Source organism: Podarcis erhardii, assembly GCF_964252035.2.
Source record: "Podarcis erhardii genome assembly, chromosome: 17".
Classification (NCBI taxonomy): domain Eukaryota; kingdom Metazoa; phylum Chordata; class Lepidosauria; order Squamata; family Lacertidae; genus Podarcis; species Podarcis erhardii.
In genome coordinates this window covers 35,003,274-35,022,475 of record NC_138515.1, presented here as the reverse complement: position 1 = coordinate 35,022,475, position 19,202 = coordinate 35,003,274, and the positions used below count along the sequence as shown (strand labels likewise).

Sequence of the window (19,202 nt, the reverse complement as noted above, 5' to 3'; positions counted from 1 at the left end):
CATATTATTTCATAATCTATATTTTATATCTATGAACATTGTCCATAGTATTTGTTACGTTACAAGTGAGATTAAAATCCTGCTAATGTTTTAATCTGTTTACAATGGTCTCCTAAGTAAATTATAAGTTTCCCCCAATATTTCTTGAAATATTTATCTTCTTGGTTCCAGAGCTTTCCGGTCAGTTTTGCCATTTCAGCATAGTCTAACAACTTGATTTGCCATTCCTATCTGGTAGGGTATCGGCTTCCCTTTCCAAGCCATCCGACACTTCACGGCATGGAGCCTTGTAAGCTCCTCACATTGGAGCTAAGAAACTAGTAATAAACAGAGAATTTAGTATTTTTTTCAGATATAAAACCACCTATTAAGGACTTACATTTAAAGCCAAATGATGCTCCTTGCAGCATTGTAATGGTTCTATATTCTGAACACACAAGCTATTTTTCATGCCCCAAATAACTCTTAGGACACTGCTATTATTTATGTGTTTATGGCAATGACAAACCTCATAAAAAAAAAGAGACATCACCTTGCCAACAAAGGTCCGTATAGTAAAAGCCATGGTTTTCCCAGTAGTGATGTATGGAAGTGAGAACTGGACCATAAAGAAGGCTGATCGCCAAAGAATGGATTAATTCTGGTGCTGGAGGAGACTCTGGAAAGTCCCATGGACTGCAAGAAGATCAAACCTCTCCATTCTGAAGGAAACCAGCCCTGAGTGCTCACTGGAAGGACAGATCCTGAAGCTGAGGCTCAAAGACTTTGGCCACCTCATGAGAAGAGTATACGCCCTGGAAAAGACCCTGATGTTGGGAAAGATGGAGGGCACAAGGAGAAGGGGACGACAGAGGACGAGATGGTTGGACAGTGTTCTTGAAGCTACCAGCATGAGGGAGGCAGTGGAAGACAGGAGTGCCTGGTGTGCTCTGGTCCAGGGGGGCACAAAGAGGCGGACACGACTAAACAAATAAACAACAACGTGTTTATGAGAAGGCCAATCTGGTCTGTATCACGGAGACCTGGGTGGGTGAACAGAGAGAAGCTTATCTCACCCAATTGTGCCCACCTGTGTATTCGACAAAGCATCAGGACAGACTTGTGGACTGGGGGCAGAGGGGGCGTTGTTGTAGTCTAGAGAGATTTTCTTTCTTACTCCAATTTTCTGACCAGCTGAATGGAGATCTACAGTGTTTGTGCCTGGTGTTGAGTAAATATTAGGGATTCTGCTGGTTTGCCACCTGCCTCGTTGCCCAGCAGTCACCCTACCTGAGCTGGTCTCATAGGGAGGCTTGAGGACTCTCAGGCTGCTGGTTCTGGTGGGCTTCAATATCCATGCTGAGGTGGCTCAGGACTTCATGTCTGCCACATGTCATCAGCCCAACACATATTGCAGACTGCATTCTGAATCTTGTATTTTCAACCGGACCGGGAAGAGGGTGATCTGAAAGTTGGGGGATATTGACGTCACTCCCTTGTCCTGGTCAAATCATCCAGGCTTGGACACAAAAATTGCCCTGGTCACCTTATATGATGACCTCTGTCAGGAGAGATAGGGGAGATGCATCCCTGTTAATCCTCCTTGACCTCCATACTGTATGCACCAGTATAAAAGGTAAAAGGACCCCTGGACGGTTAAGTCCAGTCAAAGGCGACTCTGGGGTTGCGGCGCTCATCTCGCTTTCAGGCCAAGGGAGACAGTGTTTCTCCACAGACAGCTTTCCGGGTCACGTGGCCAGCATGACTAAACCGCTTCTGACACAACGGGACAACGGGACAAAATCCAGAGCGCATGGAAATGCCGTTTACCTTCCCACCGGAGCGGTACCTATTTATCTACTTGCACTGGTGTGGTTTCAAACTTCTACGTTGGCAGGAGCTGGGACAGAGCAACGGGAGCTCACTCTGTTGCAGGGATTCGAACCGCCGACCTTCTGATTGGCAAGCCCAAGAGGCTCAGTGATTTAGACCACAGCGCCACCCACATCCTCTTTACCATATACATCAGTACTCCCTGCTGGTGAGTACTGTAACAAAAAATGGTTGCATCTCTGCTGCTATTGTTTTTGCATAACTTGAGTTTGTTTGATCACCTGCGCTGCTCAACAGCACCAAGGAACCTCTTGAACGCACTGGGATGTTCTTTGTTTCTGTCTGTTCCTGATCCTGCTATCCTGCAGCACCATGTGGGCTTTATTTCTCAGGCATTCCTGTGTGTGTCTTTGTAGTTCTGCATTTCTGCCATTGCTGACCCAGGCCGCTCCTGCAGCAACCATGGGCATAGCCAAGGGGAGAAGCTGCCCCCCCCACCAGATCAAGTAAAACAATAGAAATACTCAACCAACTGACCAGTCACGTCAGTTCTGCCCCCCAAAAAAGTCCTTTCCCTCCCAACATTGTCTTGCCTCCCCTAACAAAAATCCTGGCTACGCTGATGGCAGCAACCCTGTTTTTACTCTCTTCCAGAAAACAGTGAAGTAAAAATGGATAAAGCAGGGAGACAGTAATGGCAGGGAGCAGCTTGCTGCTAGTACTCTCCCATCAAGGAATCTGGTTGTACAGGGGCCAAAACTAGATCAGGGAGAAAACAACAGAAATGTGAAGGTGAAATGTTTTATTTTAAATAGGTGAAATGTTTTATTTTAAATAGGTGAAATGTTTTATTTTAAATAGGTGAAATGTTTTATTTTAAATATTTATATTTTTAAAATGAAATGTTTTACAGCTGGTTCCAGCAATGCCAGAAATGGGGCGAAAACTCTTCTCCATTGCAGAGATCCATAGCTCCAGGTATACAGCCTTCCCTCAGTTCCTATTTACTAAGAGGCCGATAAGGGAATCTGTGGGGAAACATTCAAAAATAATTGATGGTGAATAACACTGCCCAGTAAACCAGTTCCTGCAATGGGGAATTTTCCTATTGGCTACTGATTCTCCACTTTCCACTAAAAAGAAAATGTAATGATATTCTGGGCTTTACCCCCCAATCATCTCCTCCTGCTCTGGATATGAGAGAAGCAGGTCAAGGGCAAATAAGAGAGACCTGGAGGTCTGTACCCCCCCCCCCCCATGCCTGAGGTTCCCGACCCTATTATTCCAGAACTCACTTGAATAATTTTCGTTTCTGAGCCCGATGTTGCAGTCTGTCTGGCAATCTGGCTGACTGCAAATGAAACAGGAAAAAGGAGGCCTTAGTTGCACAGGAAATACCGGTAAATACTGCTTTATAGCTCCTTTATAGTTCCTCCTATTTCATTGCCCCCTTGAATCTCTACTCAGAGAAAGGAGTCTTTTGGGGAAGTCAGGATCTTGCATACTATTTTGTGACATTTTGGTTGGTTTAACAAAGTTCTGCCTTGGGTAAAGCTACCTAATTTGGCTTCTATATTTGCTCCTTTTACGAAACATGGAAGACTGGGAGGCAGGAGGAAAAGATGTTGAAGCTTTTGCAACTGTTCGGCAATTCTCCCCTGCAAAGGCTCTCAAAAGCTGTCCAAGTGCCAGCCAGACGTTTAATACTATTGTTTTATGAACACGGCATTGAGAATCCTATCATCATCTGAAATATTATTTGTATAGTTTTATTTTGTTTATACCCGCCTCCCCCCCCCAAAGGGAGTAAGGATTCATCCAACTGAGTGCTAAAAACAGTTTGGGGGGGCAGCAGGACAAGAGGAAGTGTGGATAAGATCTTGTTGTCGTTTAGTCGTTTAGTCGGGTCCAACTCTTTGTGACCCCCCTGGACCAGAGCTCGCCAGGCACTCCTGTCTTCCACTGCCTCCCGCAGTTTGGTCAAACTCATGCTGGTAGCTTCGAGAACACTGTCCAACCATCTCGTCCTCTGTCATCCCCTTCTCCTTGTGCCCTCCATCTTTCCCAACGTCCGGGTCTTTTCCAGGGAGTCTTCTCTTCTCATGAGGTGGCCAAAGTATTGGAGTCTCAGCTTCAGGATCTGTCCTTCCAGTGAGCACTCAGGGCTGATTTCCTTCAGAATGGAGAGGTTGGATCTTCTTGCAGTCCATGGGACTCTCAAGAGTCTCCTCCAGCACCAGAATTCAGAAGCATCAATTCTTTGGTGATCAGCCTTCTTTATGGTCCAGCTCTCACTTCTATACACCACTACTGGGAAAACCACTACTGGGAGAAGCTCTTAGTAAGGGCTAAACCATGGGTAGGCAAACTAAGGCTCGAGGGCTGGATCCGGCCCAATTGTCTTCTAAATCCAGCCCATAGACGGTCTGGGAATCAGCGTGTTTTTACGTGAGTAGAATGTATGTTTTTATTTAAAATGCACCTCTGGGTTATTTGTGGAGCATAGGAATTGGTTCATTCCCCCCCAAAAAAAAAAATATAGCCCGGCCCCCCACAAGGTCTGAGGGACAGTGGACCGGCCCCCTGCTGAAAACGTTTGCTGACCCCTGGGCTAAACCCTTAGGATACTGTTTTTCTACAAAGATGTACTCCCACCTTTTATGCAGGTAAGACAGATAACAAGGTTTCCCCCACCTGCTGCTGCATGGGTAGCATTTGTTTTTGGGAGAAAAAATCCATGGAGGCACTCTCACATACTGTGTCACTGAATTTGGTACCTAGAAAGAAAAGGTAAGTGAGAGAAGGAGATATTTTATTTCAGTGATTTGGATCTCACTCAAACACAGTAGCTCCTAAGTGGTGTTTATTATCTGGGGACAAGTTAGATGTGATGCAGAAGTTCCACCTTCAGGATCACTTGTGGCTTTAAAGGCAATTCAACAACAGCAGAAGGGTGCCAAAATCTGATCAACACTTCCCATATGCAGTGGTTTTCCCATTGATAACTGTGGGGCCAATTTACAGGCGGAGACATAACAGGTTCTCAGACAATACCTGCGTATTTTTTCCTCTTGGGGAAAACAGTAGCTTCAGAGATGGGATTTTAATCAAGAAAACAGCACTAGAGAAGAAGAATCAGAGGACATGAGAAGGAGCCAGCAACTTTTCCCAGCACTATGCTCCTAATCTGAATCAGGGCCAGTGTTGTTGTTACATTAGGAACAAATTGCAGGAGGTCCTGATCACAGATCTCCTGTGTCAGCACATTTAACTGTGCCCTCTGCAGGGCGAAAAGAGAATGGGTGAATTAGCAGCATGGTTAGAAGAAAAGGAATCTGTTTCCGACAGTGACACAGGAGGGAACTGTTCAACCATTTCAATCATTGAAAACAAGCACCAAATAGTTACATTTGGAAAGATGCGTCATTTTGCATTTAAAAAGCAAGATAAAAAATTACAGCTGAATGAAGATTTTAGCTTCTTTCAACTTTGGATTTTGGAATTTGTTAAAAATGCCTCATGTCATGTTTTGGCTCATCTGTTTGCTCATAATCTTATAATAGACAATTTGTTGCATTCCTAATATTAAAGTAAGATTATGGAACTGCAGAATAATTACTAGCTCCTGATATAATTTTTGCTTCAATTTATTAGGCTTTCTAAATCGAAACTTTTTAGACAAAATAGCTAATTTGATTACTGTTAAGTCCTCCTTAAATCTCCCCAGATAAAATTATATATATACACCACAACTAAATATTTTGGAGCTTGCTTGGAAAAAATAAAGGTATTGCGTCCCTGAAAATACCACCCCCAAAAAACCACAATGAGATGCAGCAGGGAGCTCAAAATTCTAGCCCAGGGGAACAAAATGTGGTGCTCTCCAGGTGTGTTTTTTAAACTCTGCTTTATCCCGGATCTTAGAGAAGTCAATTGGAAATTGCTCAACAACTTTTGAGCGTTCTGAATAAAAAAGCTCAACAATTTGGGGCCTTCCTAAAACAACTTTTAGGGTGTACCTTTTGAAATACGGCAAGTCTATGGTTGGGGATGATGGGATTTCTAGTCCAGCAACTTCTGGAGGGCCATGTTGGCCACTCCTGTTCTAGTCAGATGGAGGACAATGACCAATTACAGTATATAGAGAAAGGGGACACTCTTAAAATAAAATGGAAGGGAACTACTCCACAACAACGATGCTCAGATAGGAATACAGAGAAAAGGCAGACTTGGACCATTTGTGGATGAGTGAATACATGCATACATAAGCAGACATAATAAGAAGAAGCTTCTTTAAAAACAAAAAATTAAACAAGCAACGAGGTGGAAGAGGATATAGATACTTCGGAGGAAGGGAAGTAGAAAAAAAGAAGCAGTTTGAAGATGGCAGTGAAATCGTGCAATATTTTCCATTGATGGGAACTCTTACGCCTTCAGCTCTTACACAACTGACAGAAACGAAATTCACAACATGAATTATGACACGGCACACTTAAACATCCCTCTCTTGTTACTAAATGGCTTAACTGAAGGGAGGAATTGGGGAGTGCGGAGCTCGTATGGGGGGGGGGGGACAACACAGCTGAACTGCAAAGGTAAAACATTTTGCAAAGCACAAACTCCACAAAACAAAGGCTTGTGCTTTTCATTGGACTGTGCTGTTTAAATAAGTCTGAGTGTCCTGGGAAGGGAGGTAGCAGCTTGCACTGAAATTCTTTGCAGAGAGGGGAACGGAGAGCTGTTGGGTAGAATTCGATGCCACGCTCTTCCAATTGTTCAGTCTGTGCAAAAATTCCAGTTTGCCAGACGAAACAATCCCCCTTTCTTTCTGCCCCCAGCGCTGTTCTGGGCATCCCCCCAACCCCTCAGGCAGAAATCCTTGCATAGGACTTCCACTGATGGGGCTGGTTAGATAAATTCTGTCCAATGTCAAATGTGCGGTGTAGGGGTTGAGACAAATATATCAGTTTCGTTCCCAATTATGGCTGGATAGCATGCTTTTGATTGCCTTGCTTATTTAGCATTTGTCAGTGAATTTCTATAATGTAAAGTTGTGGATCCAAGTCTGTCTGGATATCTGTCTGTCTGGGCTGGTTCCCATTTTGCTTGCCCCACACTTAGAAAGCACAGCTTAGACATAACATTTTACAAGGACATGAAGAAACATCACAGACAGAATAATTGTCACACATGAAGAACAAGGATTAGTTTTGAGTGCCTCACTTGCAGTTTTATAAATCATTTAACGTGTCAACATGAATAGACGTTAACTATACTGCATTGCAATTGTTCTTTAAGGGGTTGTTACTTTGACCAGAATGTAACTGAAATGAATAAGATTTTGGAACACAGAAATAAACAAAACCTTCCAACCATCAATTCCAGCATGAGAGGGGGCCACCTAAATTATATAAGCTGGTATTTGTACGATTGGTATTAGTAATTGTATTATAATCTGGCATTGTTCTAATTGTTATGTAGTGAAGTTTCACCCTGGGCCAGCAGGGGGATACTGTATATAGTTTTCACTCAGGTCTGTAGATAGTTTTCCCTCAGGTCCGCGTCAGTTATTTTAGGCGGGAACTCTGGGCTGTTGTTGTTACAATGTTGACAGCCGGCTGCCTATAAAAGCAGGCCGGCTGAGCTGTTTGCAGTCAGTTCTATTCCAGCTTACGAAATAAAGAGCTACTTGGAGAAATCGCTGTGTCGTCTGCTATGTCAACCCACAACTTAACACTGGCGACGAAGGTGGGATGGATGGACATCAGAGCACAGCCAGATGCGGCCAGCCTCTGAACTGAGCTGAATTACTGAGCTGAATCACAGAGCGAAATCACTGAGCGAAATCACTGGACAGAACCAATTCAGAGCTGACTGTTCTGGCTAGAGCACGGTCTTCCATCCATCGCCCTTCACGCCGGCATCGGAATCATGGCTTCACTTGTGCCTCTACCGCCGTTTGCGCCAGCCTCTGAATCATGGGATTCCTACCTCGCTCGGTTCGACTGCTACCTCCAAGCCAACGAGCTGACAGCAGTATCAAAGGATTGTAAGCGGGGCCTGTTCCTCAGCCTCTGTGGGCCTGAGGTGTTTGAGACGGCCCGAGCATTGGTTGCGCCCGAAGCAGTCCAGGCAACACCATGGGACACGATCCAAGAGAAGCTCCGCAACCACTACGCACCAAAGCCGTCCAAGATTGCTGCCCGCCATGCGTTCTACCACCGGAACCAGGCAGAGGGGGAGTCAATCAACAACTACACCACCGCCCTGCGACAGGCTGCAATGCACTGTGAGTTCCGAGACTTAGACGATGCCCTGATGGATCGAATCGTCTGCGGGGTCCGGGACATCCATCTGCAACGGCGTCTCCTCGCCAAGCCAGACCTCACGCTGCAGAAAGCCATTGAGGAGGCTGTGGCCTCAGAAGCTGCTGAACGCTCCGCCCAGGAGATCCGCAAGTGCAGCAGCCCACGTCTTGCTAGGGAGCCAGTTCCGGTGCATCATGAAGAGGCCAGCAGTGATGAGGCATCCTCCAGTGAAGGCGATGACGTGCACCAGACAAAGCGGGAGCACAGGAAGTTCCAACAGAAGTCCAAGGGCCAACCGGAATGTGCCGGCTGCGGAGGCAACCATTCCCGTGCCAAGTGTCGATTCAGAGACGCCATCTGTAGGAAGTGTTCCAGAAGGGGCCACATCGCTAAGGTCTGCCGATCGGCTCCGTCTGACACCCCCCCTTCATCGACTCGCAAGTCCAAGCCTTCACTCCAGTCTGCCAAGGAAAGTTGTTTCGCTCTCACCAACTGCCGCTGCCCGTCTGGAACCACGATTGGCCAAACCGACTCGCCTACGCGACGCAAGCTGAACGTCACGGTGCTCATTGAAGGAGCTCCATGTGACATGGAGATCGACACCGGGTCTGCCCTGTCCATCGTGTCGTGGAGCACCATCAAAAGACTGGTACCCAGAGTGTCCAAAAGGCAACTCGACTCTCACCGCGTACACCTGAGAGACTACCAGGGAAACGACATTCCCGTGGTAGGCGTTGGCCGGTTCCGGATCGCCTTCAAGGATTTTTCGGGCCTGCTCCGGTTGGTGGTGGTCGAAGGTCAGCGGCCAAGCCTCCTAGGGCTAGACTGGTTTGATGCCCTCGGCCTGGAAGTCACCGGCATCAACTGCATCTCTAACGCAGAGACTGAGGGTCTGGTCAAAGACTTTGCCGAGGTTTTTGACGGCACCTTGGGGCAATATACAGGTACGCCCATCTCCTTTAGCCTTGATCCACAAGTCGCCCCCATCAAGCTAAAGCCACGCCGGGTTCCCTTTGCTCTCAAGGCTAAGGTGGACGAACAACTGGACAAACTGATCGCCCAAGGAGTTTTGGAGCCGGTTGACCACGCCAAGTGGGAAACCCCCATCGTCACGCCTGTCAAGCCAGATGGGTCGGTGAGAATCTGCGCTGACTACAAGTGCACGATCAACAAGGCACTTCAGCAGCACGCTTATCCGGTTCCTGTTGTCCAACACCTGCTACATTCCCTGGGTGAGGGTAAGGTCTTCGCTAAGCTGGACCTTGCCCAAGCCTATCAACAACTGCCAGTCGATGATGCCACTGCTGAAGCCCAGACGATCGTCACCCACCGGGGGGCATTCCGTTGCCGCCGGTTGCAGTTCGGGGTGAGTGTGGCTCCTGGCATCTTCCAAAGCCTTATGGAGCGTCTCCTGCAAGGGCTTCCGGGCGTGGTACCATATTTTGATGACGTCTTGGTGTCTGCAGACTCACACCAGCAGCTGTTCGAGCGCCTCCGTGCCGTGCTGACCAGGTTCCAAGAGGCCGGGCTCAAGGTAAAGAGGGAGAAGTGCCAGATCGCCGTTCCACAGGTAGAGTTCCTGGGCTATCTTATCGATGCCTCCGGCCTTCACCCGACCACATCCAAGATCCGCGCTATCCAGCAGGCCCCCACCCCAAAGAACAAGACGGAGTTGCAGGCGTTCCTGGGGCTGCTGAACTTTTATAACATGTTCCTGCCCCACAAAGCCACAGTGGCTGAGCCTCTTCACCGACTCCTTAGTACAAAGACGCCTTGGGCCTGGGGTCATCGGGAGACGGCGGCCTTCAACGCGGTTAAGGCTCTCCTTTCATCAGACAGTGTGCTGGTACAGTACAGTGAATCCAGGCCGCTGGTCCTTGCCTGCGACGCCTCACCTTTTGGCATCGGTGCTGTCCTTAGTCACCGTTTTCCAGATGGAAGAGAAGCACCGCTCGCCTACTTTTCCAGGACACTATCTCTGACGGAACGGAATTACAGCCAGCTCGACAAGGAGGCATTGGCACTTGTGGCTGGAGTGAAGAGGTTCCATGAATACCTCTATGGCAGGACTTTTGACCTCATCACTGACCACAAGCCACTCCTGGGCCTCCTCGCCGGTGATCGTCCAACTCCACCGGTCCTCTCGCCACGCATGCTGCGATGGACTGTTTTCCTGCCGGCTCATCCATCGCCCGGGGAAATCGATGGGCCATGCCGACGCCCTCAGCCGTTGCCCTCTTCCAGCATTTGTGGAAGACCCGGCTCCAGCTTCATCGCTCCTTCTGATTGAGGATCTTCCGGCAGCGCCTGTATCAGCTGCCACTGTGGCCTCCGCGTCTGCCCAGGATCGCACCATCAGCCGGGTGCTCAACTGGGTGTGGAGGGGGTGGCCACAAGGGCCTTTTGCATCGGAGTTCCAGCCCTTCGCAACCAGACAACATGAACTCTCAGCTCATCGCGGCTGTCTGCTGTGGGGAGACCGCGTCGTGATTCCCCAGGGACTCCGTCAGCGCGTCCTGGAGGCTCTGCACGTTGGCCACCCGGGAATTGTCAAAATGAAGGCGTTGGCTCGGTGTTACGTCTGGTGGCCTAATATGGACGATGCCATCACTGCCTGGGTGTCCGCCTGTCAAGCGTGCCAAGAGTCGAGGCCTGCACCACCGGCAGCTAAGGGACACACCTGGGAGACGCCAAAGACACCCTGGTCGAGGGTGCACATCGATCTGGCTGGCCCCTTTCACGGCCGGACCTTTATGGTAGTGGTGGACGCCTATTCCAAATGGCTGGAGGTCGCCCTGATGCCCTCCACCACTACCGAAGCTGTCATCCGGGTGCTGCGAGGCCTGTTTGCAACGCATGGGTGTCCTGATGTCCTTGTCTCTGACAACGGACCACAGTTCACGTCAGGCACGTTTGAGCGGTATCTTTTGGGACTGGGCATCCGCCATGCCCTAACGGCACCCTTTCATCCATCCAGCAACGGGCAAGCGGAAAGAATGGTGCGCTCGGCAAAAGAGGCACTGGCGCGCCTGGACCGGGGAGACTGGCATGAGCGGGTCGCCGAATACTTGTTCGTGCAACACATCACCCCTCATGCAGCCACAGGGAGGAGTCCTGCTGAACTGCTTATGGGCCGCCGCCTCAGGTCACCGCTCGACCGGCTACACCCGGACTTTGCCGTGGCTGAACCCCCAGGCTGTGCCAACGCGCCACGGTCATTTGTCCCAGGAAACCAGGTCTTTGCCCGGAACTATGTGGGGGACATTCCTTGGGTGCCAGCCACAGTAGTGGGAGTCACTGGACCTCGCTCGTACCAGGTGGCACTCAAAGACGGACGCTTGTGGCGACGGCACATAGACCAGCTTAGGCGCAGGGTTGGGGACTTGGACACTACCGAGGTGCCCCCAACTGCGCTTGCGGCTCCAGAAGAGACACGTACAGATGGCGAGGCCCCACCTACACCTCCCTCGCAAACTGCCAGCGTGGAGCCGAACCAAGCCGCTTCAGAGGGTCTGCCAGACTTACCACAGACTCAGACCACTCCACTTGCGGAGGCTCCACCCACAGCAGCGGATCCAGGGGATTTGGTTCCAACGCCACCTAGGGTCGCACCACAGCCTCAGCAAGAACTGTGTGGCCCCCCGGACTTGGCTACCAGTCCCCGGTGGTCTGGCAGAGTTTCCAAGCGCCCAACTTATTTAAAGGACTATGTTGTTGGACATGTATCACTGTTGGTCTAAGTATGGGAAATGTAACCAATATGCTTTTGTGCCTAATTGAACCATTACGCGTAGTGCTGTATATAAGGAAACCATTACGATTGTAACTAACGCCTTATCTCGGTGGGGAGGGGTGTTATGTAGTGAAGTTTCACCCTGGGCCAGCAGGGGGATACTGTATATAGTTTTCACTCAGGTCTGTAGATAGTTTTCCCTCAGGTCCGCGTCAGTTATTTTAGGCGGGAACTCTGGGCTGTTGTTGTTACAATGTTGACAGCCGGCTGCCTATAAAAGCAGGCCGGCTGAGCTGTTTGCAGTCAGTTCTATTCCAGCTTACGAAATAAAGAGCTACTTGGAGAAATCGCTGTGTCGTCTGCTATGTCAACCCACAACTTAACACTAATGAGGCTAATATTGGACTGTAATAGAAAGCTAATAAAAATTATTATCAAAAAAATGGAAAGCACAGGTCCCAGCGTTTCCCCCTTGCCCTGCTCCTTTCCCGGGGAAAACTCAATATTTAGCTTTAAATCAGAACAAACAGCAATTCGTGGCAAACGGCAAACCCAATTGTCATTTGCTCCAACTGAGCACTAAAGAGCAGCTCCCCAACCCCTGAAAACCAGTGGGGAAACCTTGAATTGCAAATATGTTTTTCTGCTATGCTCTTATGTGCCATGGCTCAAATGAAACAATTACTCTTGCCTTATTGGCTGAAATATTTTGTTCTTTCAGATAATGAACATTGATTTGTTTGGGGAAGAAAAGCGCATGCATTTAGAAGTGCATGTTCCTCACATTTTAAAAGTTTCTGTGTGTTGGTTTAGTTTCTTTGGCATTCTGGCATGGTTCCGGGACAGAAAGTAAGTTGCAATGTGGTTCTTTAGCAAGGCCAGAAGGCATCAGAAAGGCCTGAGAAACAATGGACTGTGTTCCCTACCTTTTGTTGCATCTTTTTAGTTACAGCAAGCGGAATGTTTCTGATGCTTAGCTAATGCCTTTTAGCTGCTGAGAAAAATGATTTTGAAAAGCTCTGAGAAGCTTTGAGCCTGCTTTGGTGGGGGGTGACTTCGGGCCTAGGTGAGGTCATCTGTCCTCACCTTCCTTCAGGATGAGCAGGTGTTATTGAGTTCAAAAGTGTATGTCATGTGGCAGGGTTCTAAGAGAGATATGGAGTCAGTCTTGTCTGAAAGCCATACTTGGAATATCTTACATGGAAGCTGGAACTTTAAATACCATTTTAAAATTCACCATAAGCGCTAGTGCTATATTAGCACTAGGATTGTGTAGGAATAAAGGAATGTTTATGTTGATTAAACCTACATTTTATATACTCTGGTTCGGGATGTTTCACTTATTTGTTAGAGTCTTCATCGTTCATACATAAAGTTTGAGAAGCTTGAATTAAATGTCAGCAGGGGAACTCAAAATCCTAGGCCAGGGGTAGACAATGTGCTGCTCTCCATGTGTGGCATTAAGGGGGCATTGTGTTAGTTTCTAGGTGTCAGTTTTCTGTACCAAGCTAAGAGCACATCCTGTAGTCAGAATAAGTGCTGGAGGAATCTTTGGTGTGGGTTCAGAACAAGGACATAGCATGTTTAAGAGAACATTTTGTGCTTAAGAAGACTCTTAAGAGAGTTAATAGGTTAGATTTTAAGATATAGAGGTTATTTTAATGTCTTCAGGGTGTTTTTGCCTTTTAAAGAGTAACCCATTAAGTTGATAGTTATAATAAGAGAGATTAATAGTCATTAGAAGTGACGTAAGAAGGCATACAAGTGGAGCTCAGCACCATTCCTTGAATCTGCTCCTTCACCAGTGCGGACTCCCTTACTTTGCTTCCGAGTTTGTTAAGTCCATGAGCTTTTGCTGTGAAAGGGTGTGAATGCTTACTTGTTTGTTTTCAGCTAAGCAAAATGAATTGCCAACAAAGGTCCGTATAGTTAAAGCCATGCTTTTCCCAGTAGTGATGTATGGAAGTGAGAGCTGGACCATCAAGAAGGCTGATCGCCGAAGAAATGATGCTTTTGAATTATGGTGCTGGGGGAGACTCTTGAGAGTCCCATGGACTGCAAGAAGATCAGACCTCTCCATTCTTAAGGAAATCAGCCCTGAGTGCTCACTGGAAGGACAGATCGTGAAGCTGAGGCTCCAAGACTTTGGCCACCTCATGAGAAGAGAAGACTCCCTGGAAAAGACGCTGATGTTGGGAAAGATGGAGGGCGCAAGGAGAAGGGGATGACAGAAGACGAGATGGTTGGACAGTGTTCTCGAAGCTACAAACATGAGTCTGACCAAACTGCGGGAGGCAGTGGAAGACAGGAGTGCCTGGCGTGCTCTGGTCCAGGGGGTCACGAAGAGTCGGACACGACTAAACGACTAAACAACAACAACAACAACAAGCAAAATGAAAACCCATATTGGATATCTGTCTCTCTCTCTGTGGGTTATCAGTGGTGCTCCGACTAAAACAGACGTCTGCTGAAGCCTCAATGTATGGGGAAGAATTGTTGTGAACTCAGCGACGGTTCCCCCTTAGTCAGGCCCAGAGTTGGTAGCAGCTTTAATTTTCATCCCTAGCACTTCCCCTGTCCACGGATGTACAGAAAATAATGGATGTGTTTCAGTAAGGAGGCAACGGTACTCTGCAATAGCACACTTTCCCGGTGAGGTTAAAACTGCAGCCCTACCACCTCAAAATATCACCGACCACCACTGTCTTTTCGTTTGTGCTCTGAGAAGCTTGGGCACTATATAAATGCATCCCCATCACCAGCATTCAAATTTAATACTGCCTTAAGGGTGCTGGGCTTAAGGACATATCACGTTAAAAGAAATACATAAAGCTGGAGAGGAGAGGAAGGGTTAAAAATAAGGAGAATCGCTATCATAGGACAAGGAGAGTTGAAGGAATTCAATTTTGCTGGCACACACAGCTTGCAACAAAGAAAAATGCTTTGCATTTGCTGTAGGGGTGAGAGAGCCTGTTCCTAGTATGAATGAATTAATTTGTGGGAGGTAGTAACATTTTAAACTCATTGATTCTGTCCTAATTGCACTCACAAGGTTGCTGGATTCTTCCATCGGGACAGTCACTGCAGCTCTTGCACATAAAGTCAAGACTGCGGCTACTTTGATATTGATCGCTGCCGCAACCGCAAACTGTGTCGTGCTCACTGGTGCATTTGGAGACTTCTATTTGTCCAAAGGCTAAGAGGAAAGAGAGGAAGAGTTGGTTAATTCTACGTGGGCCATTAGTGCTCAAGAAACACGTAATCTACAGTCGATACACATGCAACATTCCAAATGCAGGGGCCTTTTACTGCTGCTTACTCCTGTCCAAAACACAGGCATGAACACACACAGAGAAAAGACTTACTTCGACGGCACTGAAGGCATCCAAGACACCTTTCAGAGAAATGATCTTCAGGCATGAAGGAACCCTCAGAGCATACTGAGCACTTAGATGTCTCCTCCGCGTTTAAACAGTGTTGTGCAATGTACGTTCCTGCAAAATAATTATCCAAGAGGAAGTAGGAAAAAGTCATTTAGTGAGACAAGAAATGCAAGGCTGAGCATGGAATGAAAGTTTCCGTACAGTCATACCTCGGTTGTCGATTGCAATCTGTTCCGGAAGACAGTTCGACTTCCAAAACATTCAACAACCCAAGAGAAAGCATGGACGAAGCCTAATTATATATGGAATTTTATATTTATCTGGTCTTTAGGTAAGATCTATTTACTTTTCTGCTGAGATAGGATAAAAGGGCACATATGTTGCAAGAAAAAAAAGACTATCCTTTTTCTGTCTCCTCAAGCAGTTCCCACTGGCTGCAAGAACTCATTCATTACAAGTGTATCCCATATTGTCATATACAGTCGTACCTTGGTTTTCAAACAGCTTAGTTCTTGAAGGTTTTGGCTCTCGAACACCGCAGTGAGTGTTCTGGTTTGCAAACTATTTTTGGAAGCCAAATGTCTGGTGCCGCTTCCATGGCTTCTGATTGGCTGCAGGAAGTCGCGCTTTGGTTTCCGAATATTTTGAAAGTCAAACGGACTTCCGGAACGGATTCCATTTGACTTCCGAGGTGCGACTGTACTCCAGAGGAGTATGTTTTCCCAAAACTGGATTATTTACTTTTCTAAGAATCGGGGTACACGGAAACAGGAAATCACAACTAACAGTTATTACTCTGTTTTACATTCTGTCATACCTCTGGGGCATTTAAGGCAGCAGTGGGTTTCATCCGGGTGAAGATAGTATCCTTCGGAGCATTCCAGCTCCCTCTTTTGTATCCCACTGGAGTGGATGAGGGCATCCTTATCCACAACTGATGCAGGGATAGGTTTAGCATCAGGGATGAGTGGTTCCCCTGTGTCTGTCTGAACGAGGTTCAAGTTGATCTGCAAAGGGGGGAAAAAACCAAAACCCAGCATATAGAGGCAAACTACTTTTCATTAAGAATGGCTCAGTTTTGGGAATCCACCACACAAGCCAGAAGGTGAACGTTTACAGAGCCGTTATGTTCTCACAAAAAATGCTGACTTAGCCAGTGCTTTTTTCTGGGTGTACGCAGGGGTACGCATACCCCTAAACATTTTGTGAATCTTTGTACTTTTGTCCATTTACTGTATTTTTCCCCCCCGATTTGAACTATAAAATGGTGATTTTCTTGAGTCAAAATGAGAGTACCGCTAAACATTTTTTAAAGAAAAAAAGCACTGGACTTAGCTCTTTTCTCCCAGCCTCGATGACCAGTTTCCTTCAGGTTTCTCACTTACCATCGCCACTAAAACTGGGAGCAGCTCCAACAGAGCCATAGTTTTTGGCCAACTTGTCCCTTACACCTGCAGGCAGGACCCTCACTCTGACACCTCTCACAGGCAAAGAGAGTGAAATTTGCTTGCCTGGTAAACGAAGTTCTTTATAGCACAGGAAGCCAAAAAAAATATGATGGAAAGGGTGGAGACTTGACTTCCCACCCACAGGACACAGTTAGCCTTTTCCCACCTCCACAGTGCCTTGAGAGGATTCTACTTCGTCATATGAAGAAGGCAGTGAACCCAGAAACTCCACAAGTGGACATGGGAGTAGGCAGGATTTATACTGGGTGGGGGGCAGGTAGCTGGATTTATGGGGGGGGGGGGCGTCAGGGTGCCCACCTATCATCATCCTCTGTCTGGCTCCGTCTAGCAGATTTGGAATGAAGTGTCTCAACAACAGTTGTATTAAATTACAGTGGAACCTCGGATTTCAAGTGTCTCAGAAGCCAAAGGTTTTGGTTTTCAAGTGCCGAAAACCCGGAAGGAATTGCTTCCGTTTTCGAGCGCGCCTCGGAAGTTGAACGGCTTCTGCTGCATGTTTTTCGATTTTCTCAATGGATTTTGTCGACCACCCATTGCGTCTCAGTTTTCAAATGTTTCAACAGCTGAACAGTGTTCCAGAACGGATTACATTCGAAAACCAAGGTTCCACTGTTTCTTTTAACCCCAAAGTTCTCAGGAAAATCTCTCAAAATCTTTCTACAATTTCTACTTTTAGTTACAGTAAGTATTTTTTATTTATTTTCTTGATTTAGTGGGGGCAGCTGCCCCCTCCTTGGCCACAACCATGTTAGGAGAGTACATAAAAAAATTGTATGACTACTTTCTGCATTGATCTGCACACATGGGATACAGTGGTACCTCGGGTTACATACACTTCAGGTTACATACGCCTCAGGTTACAGACTCCGCTAACCCAGAAATCTTACCTTGGGTTAAGAACTTTGTTTCAGGATGAGAACAGAAATCGTGTTCCAGCGGCGCAGCAGCAACAGGAGACCCCATTAGCTAAAGTGGTGCTTCAGGTTAAGTACAGTTTCAGGTTAAGAACAGACCTCTGGAATGAATTAAGTACTTAACCCGAGGTACCACTGTACTGGCAAAAGTTCCTTCTGACTCTCCCCACCTCCTCCATAAATTCAGCATGTCGTTCTTAAGTTCTGTTCTTCCTGCCTCTCTTCCCATATCTGCTTCAGGACATAGTCCTAGTACACCACCAAATGTTCCCGGCTTGGCAAGTGCAGGAATGGTGAAAGCTACTTTTGTCTAGCAAAAGTCCAGAAAGATGCAACTTGTGTATTACACATTTTTGTGTTTTTATATTGTCAACCGCCTCATGATCCTCAGGCGAAAGGTGGTATAGAAATTATAGTAGGGCCCAGGGATGGAAAGAGGAGATGCCGACACAAGCGAACTGGCAGATGAAACTATTAGAGTATGCAGAGATGGGATGGCAAGACTGACAGGGAAAAATCAGAAATCAGTAAGATCAAAACTTCAATAGGGAATGGGACAAAATACAGACTGTACTTAAAAGATCACTGTAATCACACGAGTTCTTTGGCAGGCTTTGAGTAACTCCTGCAATGTCACAAAGACTTTGGATACTTTAGAGGGCCATAATGTGGAGGAACGATAATATGCATTTGATTTAGATATACAAAGGACCCCCGGAGGGTAGGAGGGAAATCATAAGATTCGGAAGAATCTCGTTTGATTTTAAAATTCAAATGTGGTAAATGTGAGATTTATTTTGTAAAACCAATAAAAATTATTTTAAAAGAAAAAGGGGGAAAGTAATTATAGTAGTAGTAACAACAACACCAACAATATTAAAAGCATAGACTATGATCAACATCAAAAAAACGAAGAACATGGCCACTGGGCCCATCAGCTCCTGGCAAACAGAAGGGGGAGAAATGGAAGCAGTGAGAGATTTTACTTTCTTGGGCTCCATGATCACTGCAGATGGTGACAGTAGTCACGAAATTAAAAGACGCCTGCTCCTTGGGGGAAAGGCGATGGCAAACCTAGACAGCATCTTAAAAAGCAGAGGCATCACCTTACCAACAAAGGTCTGTATAGTTAAAGCTCTGGTTTTCCCAGTAGTGATGTATGGAAGTGAGAGCTGGACCATCAAGAAGGCTGATCGCCGAAGAATTGATGCTTTTGAATTCTGGTGTTGGAGGAGACTCTTGAGAGTCCCATGGACTGCAAGAAGATCAAACCTCTCCATTCTTAAGGAAATCAGCCCTGAGTGCTCAGTGGAAGGACAGATCCTGAAGCTGAGGCTCTAAGACTTTGGCCACCTCATGAGAAGAGAAGACTCCCTGGAAAATACCCTGATGTTGGGAAAGATGGAGGGCACAAGGAGAAGGGGACGACAGAGGACAAGATGGTGGGACAGTGTTCTCGAAGCCACCAGCATGAGGGAGGCAGTGAAAGACAGGAGTGCCTGGCGTGCTCTGGTCCAGGGGGTCACGAAGAGTCGGACACGACTAAACGACTAAACAACAACAACAACAGAGTTGGAAGGGAC

General features: G+C 47.0%; 2 protein-coding genes across 3 annotated transcripts in view; one reads left to right on the top strand and one right to left on the bottom strand.

Annotated features, from left to right (window-relative positions):
• Positions 1-2,674: 2,674 nt before the first annotated feature.
• On the bottom strand, positions 2,675-17,275 carry LOC309332435 (tumor necrosis factor receptor superfamily member 1A-like). The gene is made up of 7 exons (XM_081845636.1): positions 16,622-17,275; positions 16,054-16,243; positions 15,219-15,347; positions 14,903-15,049; positions 4,510-4,589; positions 3,108-3,169; positions 2,675-2,840 (listed from the first exon to the last, which is right to left on the bottom strand). The coding sequence occupies exons 1-7, from the start codon at positions 16,658-16,660 to the stop codon at positions 2,813-2,815; spliced, it is 675 nt and encodes a 224-aa protein (XP_081701762.1). The 5' UTR covers positions 16,661-17,275; the 3' UTR covers positions 2,675-2,812.
• CTC1 (CST telomere replication complex component 1) overlaps positions 3,228-19,202 on the top strand; it is a 51,112-nt gene continuing 35,137 nt past the window's right edge. Inside the window, exon 1 of one of the 2 annotated variants that reach the window (XM_081844821.1) lies at positions 3,228-3,510. In XM_081844821.1, the coding sequence (XP_081700947.1) occupies positions 3,407-3,510 (104 nt within the window). In that variant the 5' untranslated portion in view covers positions 3,228-3,406. Of the gene's footprint in view, positions 3,511-15,523; positions 15,568-19,202 lie in introns of those variants that run through there. The other variant, XM_081844822.1, reaches the window with a different exon arrangement.